Source organism: Bacillus rossius, chromosome 15 (genome assembly GCF_032445375.1).
Source record: "Bacillus rossius redtenbacheri isolate Brsri chromosome 15, Brsri_v3, whole genome shotgun sequence".
In the NCBI taxonomy this organism is placed as follows: domain Eukaryota; kingdom Metazoa; phylum Arthropoda; class Insecta; order Phasmatodea; family Bacillidae; genus Bacillus; species Bacillus rossius.
This window is the reverse complement of record NC_086342.1, coordinates 24,161,627-24,178,015: the sequence shown is the minus strand read 5'-3', so window position 1 is coordinate 24,178,015 and position 16,389 is coordinate 24,161,627. Positions and strand designations below refer to the sequence as shown.

The following is a 16,389-nucleotide window of genomic DNA, read 5'->3' as shown; positions in this document are numbered from 1 at the left end:
TAATCACAAACCATATGCAGAGAGCTACAATTAGTTGGCAGTGAATTATAAAAGCAGACAAAAGTTATAAATTATAAAATAAAAATTTTAAATATTAAAGAAAAATGACAAAATATTTTTATACATCCCAAGGTTGCCATGATATACATGAAGGATAGACAGGACACATTTTACATATATTTTCATTCAGTAAAAGTGCCTGTCCTAATTATTTTCAACTGAGTTTATTTCTCTCTTATAACCAAATAAAACATGCCACCAAATAATGTACAAAAATAAAATATTAAATATATGGGAAAGAGAACAAACTATACAAATACTGTGTTTCCAGTTATTTAATCATTGTGATTAAACATTGAAACACATTTTAACACAAAATTAAATTTACATGTCTTAAAATAATACTAACAGCACTTGAAGATTTGATTTCCAGTCGCTAATTCGTTAGCTGACACAAACTGCGAGTCTCTCCGCCAGCAACTCTCACAGATAAAGCAAGCCAACCGACGCCGCATGCGTCATGAGCACATTGGCCGCCTGCTGAGTTTCCAACAATATCCTGGTCTCGTCCATCCAGTCCTTCGCTATGCTCCGCGCCGCACCATGCAACAAGTTCATGTATCGCAGAGACCGGTTGAAGTCACCTCGATCTAGCCAGTACCTAGAAACCAAGCAGCAAGGTTAAGTAAGGTTAGCGATCAATCACGAGCCACTATGATCAATCATTTTATCTCCATTGCCATTCAATTTGAGCAGATTTAAGTTGAAATGAAAATTATTTTCAAAAGAAAAATATGAGAAGTTGGAATTTTTCAAAACAAAAGTAATCTCCATAGCCACTCAATCTGAGCAGATTTAAGTTGAACTGAAAATTATTTTCAAAAGAAAAATCTGAGAAAATTTAATTTTTCAAAACAAAAGTATTTTTATTTTACTAAACAGTACTGACAAACATTATATCATTAATAATTTTAAAAAAAACTTGAGTGTAGATCAGAGTCCAATTACTGAACATGATAATCGTGAATGTTCATGATTTTACCCAATTTACAAATGTTTTAGGTTTTTGAATATTTTGCATCCAGATTTTTTTTTGTACAAAGGCGATAAAGTTTATCACGCATAAAACATGATGAAACAATAAAAACAAATTTAAAAATTAAATACTGGTTCCAATCCTTTAACATATCAAAAGCCAAACAGAACTTTATTAAAATTAATAAAATTGTTAAAATGACACTGTAAATATATCTTCGTTTAGAGTATTTGTTAAAAAAAACTCTAGAGTCATCTTACAGCAAATATATCTAAGAAATATGAAGTTTTTCACTTATGAATACAAGAGGTGTAACTCCTCCATACACCCAGACCTGTGAAATATTTTTTTTACATGACATGCCCTTTTAAAGTATACTATAAATTACCTTGCTCTCAGCAAAATGTCGTAAGTATCCAAATCTTCAAAACTGACTGTTTCGTCTGCCAACTCTGCTTGCGGTATAGCGTTCACAGCCGGTATCAACAGAAAGCTCTGGAGGTACGAGAGAACGTACACAGGTAGAGCCGCTCCGCTTTCTGGAACCAGCGCTAACCGTCTGGCTTCTTTCTCCACTTTCAAAAACCGCTCCCTCAGGGCATTCTCCGGGTACACTCCGCGGGTCACTGCCTCCGGTGGAATACCCTTCACTACCGCCGATATTAACTCGTCTTCAGTAGCTGCAACAGAAATGAAGGGTGACTTATTGGGGGGAAATTGGTACCACAATTTAAAATTTCAGTGGGCTTAATGGAACATTGCTTTTAAACCCTACTTACTAAAACAAACCATACCAGTCTTTAAGAAGATTATGAAAAAATCCCTGCATCTGCTGGGAATAGAAATTAACGCCTTCAACATCACTGAGCTGGAAGGAAGCCTCAACCCACAAATACTGTCCGACAAGCAAAGAGTAAAAACCAATACCATCACCAGCTATGTACTTTTAAACAAAATAATTACACATCTTAAAACAATTTACGTGTTCTCTAAAACACTTAAGACGTGGTGATACTTAATTGGTGATGAAAAAGAGATACTTTATGAAAGTGTGTTTGAAAAGGCATTTCAAGAACAAAAACGAGTTAAGGTTCCAATTCAAACTTCAAATTTATAAAAAAACTTGAGATTTTTCGCAATGCGTGTTGCCTTTCCTTGCCCGTTAAAACAAAAATGAGCCTCCCGACAAAGCACAGTTTGGCTTACAAGCAGAGGGTTGGCGTGCACGGATAACGAGAGGAATGCACCTACTGCACGCGCTGGCAACGGCGCTGACCTCGGCCGACAGCGGCCGCAGCTGCTCCTGCCACGGCACGTTGGGCTTCGCGACCTTCAGCGACATGTACAGCGCCTGGCAAGCGTTCCACAGCACCTGCGACTCGTGGACGCCCTTGTCCGACGCCGCTCGCGCTGCAAGTCGCACAAGCACGCAAACATTCTCAAAACATTGTAACATCTCTTCCCAATTTGAGCCGGAAAAAAAAATATTTTTTTTTACAACTGCTACAGTATATTTATCTTTAATATCAGTTTGTGTTCAACTTAGAATGAAAAACTTGTATTAAAAAAAATGTATTGTATTGCTTTATTATCAAAAAAAAAAAACTCGTACATATCTCAAATTTGGCTAAGCACATTAAATTAATATAACAAAGTAAATAATTTAAAAAGGTATTCAATTCTACAAAATACAGTAAAACATTGTGAAGAAGTTTGTCTAGGTACTTATTAGAAATATAAATTAATTAACAGGGAAAATTTATCAAAAGGGTAAATTTTTATGTATTAATAGGTTGGATGCTAATTTTTTTTAAATTATTATTCAGGAAATGTTTTTTAAGTGAAATTTTCCTTAAGAGGGTTTTACTCAAAGTTAATTTTTTTTTTCACCTCCTGTAAAGTTGTGATTTTTGAGACACGAGGTTTTCATTCTAAGCTGAATGAATGAAACAGAAAAAATTCCCGAATACAATACATTCAACGAAAAATCCGGTTGTTTGAAACCAAGCTATGAGTCATGCCACAACATGAATGTACCAATACAGTGAAAATTTCTTTCACAACAATTCTCAATGGAAAAAAAGGTTGCCAATCTATACAGACAATAAAACTGAAATAGCACTGAAATACCATACAGACTGAAATGAACTGAACCATGAGATTATTCACAAAAATGTACTCTTTTAAAAATTAAATTCAACTAATGTCATTTATTCAGCATGAGGTTTGTACCAAGACATGTGGCCTAAATTGTTCCAAAAAAAATTTAATCATACATTGTTTGATTAAACATCCCTTTTCAACTCATTGAAACTCAGGGGCATGCTGATTTATTTATAATTATCTAAAATAATAATGTTGTCAACATGCTTATTACAAAACAATTATTATTAAAATGCATTATGTATTAGAAAAAATTACACTATTTAGGTGACACGTATTTTAAGAATTATTTTTGTGTCAGATTTGTTAAACACAGTCTTTTTGTGGGTAAAAAACAGAACTTATCAGATTATTTATTAACAACAACACTGAAATCACCAATTTAAAAAACAAAAAAGTCTAAAATACAACCACAAATCATGACCCTATTAACAAAGCAAATCACTTTGATATCCTATGGATACTACACAACCAATTCTCTTCACTAACTTTCAGTTCTAGTTCTAAAGGTAATGTACATATCATTATAAACACAACAGAGTTATAATAATTCCAAGTTTTTGGAATCATAGAAATGTCCTGAATTAGGCTGTTTTTACAGGGCTTAAAACTTGTAGTAGTGAGTAGGTTTAAATTTAAGACAAATATCATCATAATATTTTTATTTACCTTTGGTATCTAGTCCAAGAATGAGCAGTAAACAGATAAACCAAAACATTAAATTCATATTACACACACTGTAGACAGTGTCATAAATTCAGCACCAACAGTACATAACCAACACTACATAAAACAGGGCGATCACCAAAAGGATATAGGTATTGAAGGTAAATACAGAATGGTTTTTACATCTCACAGTAACTCACAGAGATTACAGAAGACTATAAAGGATCCTTTGGTTAAAGATGCATCTGTAAAGGACACATCCTTGCTATTTGGAACCTTCCGTAAAAAGACAGTAAATGTCAAAATGACAGGATTGTCCCACAAAGTGCAGCGTGATCATCAATTAATGTATGTCCTGATAGTACATAGTAGTTTAGTTACAACCACCTCATTGCTGTATGAGTTTAGGCCTAATAATTCTCCCAATACATAAAAGCCTCTGTAAGTAAAATTTGATAAGAATAGTTTTTTCTAGAGGTGGGACCAGGATGGCATTTTAACTTTGGGACAGGATTTGGTCGGGAAAAATATTGGATTTTCAGATCCAGATCGGAAGCAACAGCATTGAAATTATGACACTTAAGTTGGTATACAGAAAAAAAAATTGACTATTAAAATGTGCACGTGTATAAGACTGCATAAACCATCCACATAAATAGTCAAAATGCCTTTAAGTTCACAAAAAACTAGGTATTTTCAAATAAGGAAAATAATGAGTAACACATAATGGAAATAAAAGCAAACATCTCATGCCCTATTTTACAGCCAAAGTTTTGTGAAGAAGTTTTTAATTTTGACAGCATTTATAAACAAATATTGAATTTATGTTTCACAGCTAGTTCTTATGTTATTTTTTTTTTTTGTAATATCTTTGTGCTTTGTCTGGTCAATCACGTGCAAAGTTTCTGTTGTTAACATGACACAGATGGTGACAAAAACATAAGAATATAATAATTTTATATCATAAAAATTAGTTTGCCGGCCATAGATTTTTTACTGTTAAAAAATTGGTTTTCCTAAGTTATCATCCAAAGAAGAAAAATTATTTTCCTGCAGTTTGAGAAATGGTCTCTTTCCCAACTTTCATTCCGGGTTTTGGGATCCAGTCCACCTCAAGTTTTTTCTCACCTTTCAACGCCGCATCAATGCCTTTCAGTCGACCCAACATCTCCGCCAACTGCTTTTTGTATTTTGTCTGTTCTTCAGCCAGACTTTCCTCCAGTTTCTGTTTGAACTGTCGCTGGAGTTCCTCTTCTCTGACCTTCAATATGTCGCGTATGTGGTCGCTGTGGATTTCAGCTTGTAGCCTCAACTGCTTTTTCATTTCTTTTTCACTCTCTGCAATCAGCTCCAACATCTACAGAACACCAAAAAAAAAAAAATTATCAAATTCTCTGCAATCAGCTCCAACATTTACAAAACACCAAAAAAAAAATATCAAATGGTAATTCATTTTATTTCGTCCAGTTTGACCATGCTTTACAACATACATATGTATATAATAAAAGAAATACCAGCATACGTAGTAGATACAACAGGACACGTACAGTTTTATACAAATACAATTTAATATATGTATACACTATAAAAGTGAAGACAGGATTACATAAAAATTATGTACATGAGTATATTAAAAAAAAAAGATCAACAATTTCCATAATATTATTAATAATTTGCAACAAATTATAAATGTAGGAACATAAGAATTCCCATTAAAACCAATTAATATTATATTCACATTTGAGAATAGGTTGATATTGTCAATATTTTATTTAAATTCCACAAATTCCTTAAAATCAATTTTACTATGAAGATACCTATTTTCCTTTCATTTGTATCTAATTAGCATTTGCAATGCATGTTGGTAATTTGCAATAGAAGTTTATGTCCATGAATTTTACAATTATTTTTTTTTCATACTTCGCTGCATTTTGAAAATAATACACAGATATTTTTTTGCTGTGGTATAATAATCATGGGCATACACCTTTCATTACAGACATTACTGACAAAAATGTAAAATAGAGTAAACTTTTTTTCCCTGGTTTTAATTACTTTCAACATAACACTCCTATTAAGCATGCTGGCATTCAAAAAGACTTACTCTCTTCTGGAAATCAGAGTTGATAAGCCGCAGACGTTTCTCCAATTCCAAATGCAACAGCTCCTTCAACAGAACTTTATCGACATCTTGACCAGTCGCCTTCACAGCTGATTGTATTCGCTGCTCTCCCCAAGTCTGTGTCAAATTCATATCATAGTTGTATTACTACACAATGCATGTTTACAAATAAATATAGACACAATTTTGTGGTTTTATTTTTAGTTCAATTTAGTTTTTACTTTTTAGAACAAGAGATATCAATGTTATAGTTTTTATTTTCATATAGTGTTTTTAGTCATAAAAAGAGTGCATTATTCAAAAAATATGAAACTAAAATATTTCGTAGTACATATTACATCAAAATTTTCTCATAGAAGAAAACCTAGAGATTAAGGGTCATTCAACAGCTGGCAAGGGTATTCAGTGGTAAATGAGGTTAGCCATCCCTATGCCAATTTCTGTATTTGATATTTCAAATTAAATTCAATTTGTAAATAGATGAAATCGGCCAATTCCAGACTCGGCCTAACCCTACTGAAAAGGAATGGGAAAATTATTACTTAACATCATGCTTACAACTATCTTTTTTAAACATGCATAGCGTAACTTTTTATTGCATTTTTCTGTTATTTGGACCGTAGAGAACAAGCAAATAATGACAACATTATAATTTTTTTATATCTAAATACCTAATACAATACTGAAAGAAAAAAATCAAATGCACAGTAATATAACAAACATTTGCATTTCATTATCTTCCACATACAGTACATTAAACTAATACACACTGAAGCTACATCCCTGTTTTTTAAATTTCTTGGACAAGATTAAAAAGTTGCCATAAGTAGTAAAGTGCTTAAGCATGGAAACTTCACACTGCATGAGCATAAAATGGGACCACAATAATTTTGTTTAAAATGCGGGTACTGATGTGCATTTTCTTTTTAAAAATCAAAGCAGGATAACATAACAGTAACAAAATGCTTACCTCCAGCTTATGTAATTCTTTCTGGCAGAATAAAACATTCTGATAAGCATAGAGAACAAATAGGTCCAGCTTATCGTCCGGTATTTTCAACTTTTTATCCTGGATACTGATCATAGGAAATAATGTTTCCAACTCTTCCTGAAACAACAATTTGTATTAATTGTCAATGGATTAGATGCACAATAAAAAGATTTCAAACATTCGTGAACGAGTTAGAAAACACATGTGATGCATAGAAATATTTATTTTAGGCCGAGAAAATATAATTCATACAAATTTTCTAAGACTACCTTTGAAATACCATTAACAGTTTGCAGTAATAATGACACAATGTACTTCCAAGTAAAACTTAAGAACATTGAAACCATTATTAAATGCATTTACTAATGATTAAACTTTAAGGCGATTGGTGCATGGAAAATATTACGACAAAACTAATTTAACTGTACATATTTATTTTTGATGCTTCTTTTTAAGACATAATATACCTAGGATATTTTTAATAAACTTTTTTTACTGAGTTATGTCATTTTAAATGCATTAATTTTTATTCCAAGCCAGAATTATTTAGAAAACACATAATTATGTTAAACTTTAGTATAGTTCAATAAACGAGTGTACGAATAGGTTTTTGCACATATAAAAGTAAGAAGAAAAAATTTTCATCGTCAAAATTACAGTTTAATATTGACAATTTCCATTGATCACTGCTGGACTACTTCAGGAGCGATTTAAAGAATAAATTTAAATGAAAATGAAAACATAATTGGCAGAACACTATTGATTTATGTATATATTTTCATATCCTTTTGTTTTTGATACGATCCGACTCAAAACATGCCCTCTGGAGTGACAGTTCTAGTGCTGCGTGCTAAACTCTCGCCGCCGGGAAGAATGTCTCCGCGACGTGGCGCTGAGGGCGGTGCTTGTCGGAACCAGGTAGTCCGGCGGAGCTCCGGCCGGCGGGCCGCAGCCTGCGGGTGGGGAGGGGGAAGAATGGGCTTGTAGAGGGATGACGAGAGAGGAGGCTCTGTCAAGGTCGCGCTCATGGAGCTAATATACAGTAATACATCTGGAGAGGACAAGGGAAGGCCAGCAGAGAATGCGTGGTGAAGCCGGGTATCGGCTTCCTACGCTGGTAGAAAATGAAAAAGAGCCAAACTCGCCTCGCGCGGCCGAGAATCCTCCAAACTAAACTCGCAACAGCTCCGAAACTATCAAAACAATCAAACTGAAAATTTTACTGGAGTATCTATAAACATTTTTCCCCACATAGCTTTAATATTTTTTTCGAAACATGATTGCTTTCATTTTTAAAAATTAAATACTTATTTACTGCCAACATTTTTTGTGATTACGCAGAGTAAATTACAACATCGAGGAAAAATTTTTGTTTGCAATTGTAAGTGGGGGACACTAGCGTATGAAATAAGGAAGAAGCCTCAAATTTTATTTATATACCCCTTTTGACGCATTCAACCCCATACTTTTATTTTTACAGAGAGTTGACGTGGGAATAATGTTTCAGTGGGTAACACTACCGACATATGTCTTCGGAACGCACTTCTTTTTGTAATATACATCTCAAAATTTATAATTTCATACACAACGTTTATAAAAACGAATTCTTACTTACCTCATTTAATCTATTACAAACCTCTTGTAATATACGTGTATTAGTAGAAGAACCAACGTAACATGCAAACCTTAGGTAAACACTGGTAGAGAATTGTTTGGAATAACTGTAATGCTATGCATATACTGACAATGTAAGAAACTTCCAATTTTATTAATTGTTTGCATAAGAATTAATAATTTTAAAAAAATCATAGAATAGTCCTTTATAGACTGAAAACCTTTCATGTAGTTTCAAGTCGCGTACATAAAAGTTTTTTAATATATATAATTACCAAATATTGTTGAATATATTTAACATTTTTATACATGTTACAACACACATATAATAACAAACCTACATAGTATATAAAAAGACAAATGCCAAATTTTAGCATTTTGTATTTCTTTTCTCTGTGTGAATAAAATAACAGTTCTTAACGTAGTTGCTAATACTGTACTATATTTCTAAAAAAAAATTACGAAAACCCCTGACATCGTCACCATAACAATGATAAATTTGCAAAATAATTAAGGCACATTTTTTAATGCTACGAAGCACACTCTTAAGAGAAATGTTTTAAACTTATGTTGGGATGTAACTAATATCTTAAAAGCATTCTGAAACCGTTACTTTGAGGGAAACCTTAATATACCGAACACCATACCATCCTTTAATCGAGTACGATTTTCGCTTCTTAAGACCCATTTGTCTTCAAAATGCACTGTACTGTGTAAGTAATAAAACAGTCTTAAAATCAGTTAATTATTTTATCTTCCTATTTCGTATTCTAATTGAGATAAATATCAGATAAGCATGTGTTACTTGTATCACGACATCAATGTATTATTTATCAGTAATTAATATTTCATTTTATTTTTTTGTTAACTAATGTGCATAGGGCAGTGCACTAGACATCACTACCTGTGTGTAGTGTTGCGTTACACTTTTTAACGCATTAGATTTTACATAAAATGATAAATTCAAAATTTCATTTAAAAGTATAAATATCAGCTATCAATTTAATTAATGTCCAGTATAACTCAGTCAGTAAAACATTCGGAAATATGTATAGGACCTGTTAACCTAAATATTTGTTAACAGTTAAACTGAACTAAGATGTGTTAGAGTGGTTTTTTCTCTGTCCGTATATTAGATGTATGGAACATCAATAAATATAGTTTAAAAAACTAAAGAAACATGCTTTTAAAGATTATCAAACTAAAAAGTTAAAAATAATTTTAAAATTTAATTTATGACAATAGTATATAAGCAATACTAGTATAAATGAGAAAAAAAGCTTGACGCGCTTTGTGCCATATTTTTTGTATATTAAGCGCCCCATGCTTTTTTCTCATTTATACTAGTATTGCTTATATACTATTGTCATAAATTAAATTTTAAAATTATTTTTAACTTTTTAGTTTGATAATCTTTAAAAGCATGTTTCTTTAGTTTTTTAAACTATATTTATTTTTAACTTTTTAGTTTTATATTCTTTAAAAGCATGTTTTTTTAGTTTTTTAAACTATATTTATGTATAATTATCATAGGGAAATGAGTTACCGACACTACCTATTACCATCTGAGATAACTATTTGGAGTTGCAACGTCACAAAGAAATGGTAAAGTCTCTCCGAATCATTTACAGTTAGATGTATGGATATAATCTTAGAATTTACCAGAAAAAAAAAACACTTTTTTTTTCGGCGTGGCCGGGAGTAGAACCCACGATCGCTGAATCTGTAAGCTGACGTCTCAGAAGTCGCGCGCCTTAGACCGCTCGGCTAACGAACATGATGAAATTGGTGGGACATTTTACAGTGATGAGCCACTCACACTTTGTCGAAAGAGTTACAGACGGACAGACAAACAAACATACAGGTGAAGCTAATATAAAGCATGTAATAAAATACGCATCTGTCGCCCATTTACTTTAAATACAGAATTATAAACTACATATTGTGAAAACATTCTGCAGCAGTTTTTGCTGAACGGAAAAACACGGACGAGAAGACAGACGAAATGTGTTTGGTAAGTGATTTTTCGTCAAATGAAATGGAACAGGACAGTACTTATCAGAATGAAATTACAGAACTACTTTTGTGCAAGGAAATGTATTTTACAAATACATTTCAAGAGAAATCACCTTTAAATGAAATAGATCTTGCTGACATGGAAGAAATAGACTTAGATTTAGAGGCCAGGCCCCTTTCAAGTGACGAAATTTCTCTTGAAGGGCTGAAATATGTTTCTGGCTATATAGCTCACTGTTTCAGAAATAAATATCCTGACCTTGGCACTACGGATTTCAATTCGGAGGACGATAGCTGGATACATGTACAATCAAAGGGTAACTTAAAATGTCCCACTAATGAATTTTTTGAATTAATAAAGATCGCTGAAATGTGTTTTGATAATATTCATGGCAACAATTTGTGCAAAAAAGAGCGGATTTTTGAATCACTGACTAAAATTATTTGCGGAACTACTGAAAATAAATATCCAGAAGCAGTTATATACTGTTTTGTCAGGACAAGAACGTATATGCGTATCAAGTATTTGAACATGAAATATTTTAACGAACAAGACCAAAAACGCAAAGAAAGAAATAAGATGAGGAAAACTACCCTCTAAGATTTTTCAGTGTGATAGTGTCCACTTTCCTTCGCCATAATATGTATGTTCATAATTTATTTACGATGTTTTTTAATTACTATATTTAAGAAAAGCATTTATTGTGAATATCGCAGCAATTATGTAGGGCTTAAGGTATTTTTGTATTCCAAATATTGAGTATGTCATTTTTATTGCCTTTATTAAAAATAATATATATATTAACAATGTAACAAAATTGCGATATTTTTGTATTGCTATTGCAATTTCGTTTCTTGTAAAAATTATTGTAGACTTTTTCATATTGAAATTATATTTGCTATAGGGTTGTTTGTATTTTAATTTTACAGTTATAAGATTTTTTATATGTTGTTTACTGTTTCCAAACATTTGAAAAATATTTCCTTAACCATATTTCAATTTCCATGGCAATAGTCTTGTTAGCTTTTCGGGTAACTCTTCTACATGGATGATAAGATGGTGCGACATCTAAAACATATCACACCACCTTTACATAACTATAAAACTAAGAGGTGTTTTCTTTACATAATATTAAAGCACAATGTTTCCTTGTGGCGTAGGTGATTTAGAATTTCCATTTATCTAGAAAAATGGGCTTTCAGAATGTTTTTTAACACACAGTGTTTGGGAAGGTTTTTGAAGAAAAAAAATTGACTACGCGTTTTATTTTTTTGCAGCTGAATTCGGGCACTTGCATGAAATATAATTAATCCGTAGGAAGCGCAATGGTTTAAAGTATTGATGTTGAAGATTTGAAAAGATTTATTGAAATAGTGTGAGAGAATGAGCGAGTTGAGTGAGAAGAGTGCGGGATTGGCCACATGACGTCTGCGCAGTTGCGGACAAATAATCCATTCCGCCTCCCCATGGCGAAGGATGAGTGAAAGAGAACTCTGATAAACCTTTCCCTCCTCCGGGCACGATAGAACCTTATCGGCTGTGTGTTAGAGGTAGAGCGAGATACAACCTTCGAGGATTTGTTAGTTCCCGCTAGATGGCAGGCCGCAGAGCGACCGCCAGCGACACCCTTCCCGTATGAAGGCCATCTCGCCACTGACGAGCTGGAACTAAGCTCCTGACCTCCCTACATAGTAACGGTCACCCACATAGGCATCTAGACTCTTTAGTGGTCATATGATACAAAATTCATTGTTTTCGGGCCTGTGACCGTTTTTTACCGTGCACCAATCGCCTTAAATGCAGTATTCATAGGGATAAGCTTTTATTTTTTTATTTTTAGGATGATTTCATTTTTAATACTAAGAAATTTTGGTGTTATTGTTTCAATTTTTATAATGTCTTTATTCATTTTTAAAAAAAAAGTATTATTCAACAAATATTAAAATAAAATATTTCTAAAAAATTTATTTTACCAAAATAGTCTCATTTTTTATTGACACCTGATGCGCAATAATCACACCAATATTTTAGGGTGTCAAAAATTAGAATAAAAAAACCTCTCGCATAATGATCGCGTGATGTTTTTGGTCCCGCTATTAGATTCCAAGTGCTTTGTGTAGGTATTATTCCAGTATAAAACGATGTATTTTGAAGTATAAATCTAATCTTTATTCTGACATTACCACTTACTTATTTAATTAACAGAAATACAAAGTTGTCTGATGTGTAAATTTTCTTTATAAGCTATCTGTTCGTCTGTGTCGCCACGGTGTACCACTTATAAAAATGTAGCCAGCGCTAGTTGGCATCATTCATGTTTCGTTATGTTGGTTCCCATATAGAGCGTGCACACGTAGTCGTATATTGATACTGATATCTCGCCGATTGCATGCAACGTGCGCTCTGTCGAGTGCCAAGTTAACTACATTTGACGGCCTGCACTCTTTCGTATTAAGTGTGTACTACGACGATAGTTATACGTTAGTTCAGGCTCACATTCAGGTCACAGGTTTTGTTTCTCTATTTAAATTGAAGAAAGGCTTTTATTGCATGACTTATTAACTTAAATTGTTTAGTGTGCTCTTGTATACTCCACTTTTTAAATAAATGTACTTTCCATGAATGGGTTTTGTTTTTATGAATAACTTTATCCAACAAAAAAAATTTTTTCTCATAAAAATTGCAACCCTACTTTTCAAACTTCATTTTAGTATACGTAAAATGTACGACAATTATGTGATAAAACACGGTAAACTTACTAAGCAGCATAATTTCATAAATGGGAACTTCTGCAACAATTTATGTTTATGATGCAAAACGTGATGGGTCACATTCAATTCAAGTTTTATTGTTTATGTGAAATGTGTTCTTTTTAATTAGATGGGAAACATGGGGTACAGGCAATACAATACTTAATCTACATCATTCCAATAATTTACATTTTAAAAATATTAGAGTAATTAGCTATTTACAGTTAGTTATAACTAGGGTAATAAAATTTTTCCTAGTTTTTAGGTAAGCAAAAAGGTGGTCAGCCTATCTGTGGGCTATAATACAGTAGTTTGGGACCAAGAGCAAAGACCATACTGAATCAGTAATTATGCCGGATTATCGAACATAATTTTAGTTTTAATGGGAGTACCAAAGAAAAATTAACATGTACACCCACCCCTCGAAGTAACACCCTATTCATTCCAGTGAAAACTTAGAGCTAATAAAAACAGCGGTAATCAAATATGACTAGGCTTCTGCGAGCAGAAGATTTTCACTTCGAGTCGAGCTCGAGCGAGTTTGCTAAAATACTTGCGAGTATCGAGTCGAGTTCGAGTTTTTTTTTTTTCAGTTTATTGCACATAAATTTACTGTGATGGAGTAATAAAATGTGAGAACTTTTGAGAAAAATATGGAAATAAAAAAAGAAACCATTATCATTGTTAGCCTACTAAATAGATAGACCTACATTAGAGGTCTGCGAGCCTAAGAATTTTACTTTGAGCCAAGCTCGAGCGAGCCTACTTGAAAGTTCTCGAAGCTTGAGCTTTTGTGATACAGTTACACTTTTGGGAAATTATTTTTACCTTAAACTTAGTAGGTATAATGTTTGAATAAAGTATTAAAATGAAGTGGGCTTATTAATTTTGGGTAACTATTTACAGAGTGCTTTTATAATTTGCACTGCTAGGAAAAAAAACATGTTTTCCATTGAATCTAACCTGTTTCCATTGGTTCATTAGTAACTGATATCATCCAACTAACATAACCACAGTTTACAAGTACGTATATGTTTGTGTAAATGTAACATAACTTTGGAATAATTTCATCCTTGTCAATTTTTCTGGAGTCCTTACTGAGCTTCAACTAACTGAGCACCAAAAATCATGTTGTTTGAAAAGTACATTCACATTGTTTCAACATTTCCACTTTTCGGCACAAAAATTCTGAGAGAGATTGTCATAGAGTATTAAATTCTGTTCTTCAATCTATCATGCAGAAAAATAATTTGTTCTGCACGTTCAGGAGTTAAATTAGCTCTACGATTGGAGATGGTGTTTACAGCAGATGAGAAGCATCTCTCGCTGGCAACCTGTGTGGCTGGAATGCTTTAGTAAAATTGTTGGTAAATATGTAGAGTCGCGGTATATGCGGAAAAAAAATGCTAAAATTCCGAAAATACTTTTATTCTATGCTCTTTCACTTCCTCTTTTCAAATCAACCGGCGGAGATAAGAAATTCCAAATACTTTAGGAATATCGAATTTTTTAATTTTCATCACAATACCTGGGTATTCATGCGGCGATCACCATTGTTTCTGGTTTACGAGTATCTATTATGTTTCTTATTGGACAATTTTGTCACGTGACAGTTCCGTGATTGGCCAGTATTCAAATGAACCAATACGTGATTATTTATTTATTTATTAATCCGTCGGAGGTATCGCGACGTAGGTGAACGACTACATCATTTCCTTCTAATGGCAAAGGAAATGTACCCGCCTCCAACTTAGGTGGGTTTTTAACGTTTCTAATTTTAAAGTTTTATTTTTTATTTTGATATTGTCCGGGTTTGTTAGGTCAGGTCAGTTACATTATAAATACTTTAAAACTAAAGAACCATTGAAATTAATTCACATTATTTTTTATGTCCGCTTAGTTTGAAAGTATTAATAATGTAACTGACCTGACCTAATCGACCATTTTATTTATTACGCATTCACGAACACACGGCAAAATAACAAAAATGGCGTCGGTCTAATGGTTGTACAGGTGTTGTATTGCAAAATTAAAAAATTCTATATCTCCTAAAGTATTTGGAATTTCTTATCTCCGCCGGTTGATTTGAAAAGAGGAAGTGAAAGAGCATAGAATAAAAGTATTTTCGGATTTTTAGCATTTTTTTTCGCATATACCGTTACTCTACATATTTACCAAATTGTTTAACCTCGAAATTAGTGTCAAATATCTGTAACTTGTCATTAAGTTTAATCAATTTAAAGTAATAAAAATAGAAGCATTTTACTTAATTCAATTTACACTTGCAAAAAAAACTTACGCACAATAAACCTACATGGAAATTAAAGTCTTTTTCAATGTCCTGTAGTCTGAAATATGTTTACTCATGTCATCAAATGTAGAGCTGCACTGAAGAAGCCGATTTTGCCAATATTTAGTTGAATCGGCATTTCTGCCAACTTCCAATACTCTTGTTAATTTTCGGCCGATATTACTGAAAAACGAAAGAGACTGCCATAACCTAAAAATCCACTAGTACCCTTTTCACTTTTCGTAGTAGTACTGCATTCTTTCAGATCGCATTATTTCTTAGCAACATGTGCCAACCGTACATATCAAGATTTAACATCCTTTTTTTTTAATATGTCCTAAATAAATACATTACCATCACGGTAAATACACATCTCGGTTATTACGGCAACTATAGTGCAAATGTGGTAACTATCATGCTTCTGCAGTAGTTATGGTATCCACAAAGAATCGTTAGTTCTTTTTATGGTAATTATCTTAAGATAACTATTGGAATTGTACTGTAGTTATGGTACATCATCCATATTTCTTCGTAAGTTGTTGTTCATTTGTCTTTTCTTCATATTTATAATTACGTGCGCCATTACTGGCAGGAACTTTCATAAAAATTTTAAACGGGACTTTATATCACACATTTTATGGCGTAAATGATGAGACCCCGGACAATTTAAACGCTTTTTACAGTAAAATGCGGGAAATGTTTCCGCATAAAGCGGGAAATACTTCCGCATAAAGCAGGAA

General features: G+C 32.8%; 1 protein-coding gene across 2 annotated transcripts in view; it reads right to left on the bottom strand.

Annotated features, from left to right (window-relative positions):
* Nucleotides 1-211: 211 nt before the first annotated feature.
* LOC134539579 (MICOS complex subunit Mic60) overlaps nucleotides 212-16,389 on the bottom strand; it is a 30,930-nt gene continuing 14,752 nt past the window's right edge. For both annotated transcript variants that reach the window (XM_063381733.1, XM_063381732.1), the window contains 6 exons: nucleotides 6,958-7,095; nucleotides 5,970-6,104; nucleotides 4,994-5,222; nucleotides 2,288-2,446; nucleotides 1,425-1,716; nucleotides 212-661 (listed from right to left, as the gene is read on the bottom strand). In XM_063381733.1, the coding sequence (XP_063237803.1) occupies nucleotides 484-661; nucleotides 1,425-1,716; nucleotides 2,288-2,446; nucleotides 4,994-5,222; nucleotides 5,970-6,104; nucleotides 6,958-7,095 (1,131 nt within the window). In that variant the 3' untranslated portion in view covers nucleotides 212-483. The remainder of the gene's footprint in view (nucleotides 662-1,424; nucleotides 1,717-2,287; nucleotides 2,447-4,993; nucleotides 5,223-5,969; nucleotides 6,105-6,957; nucleotides 7,096-16,389) is intronic.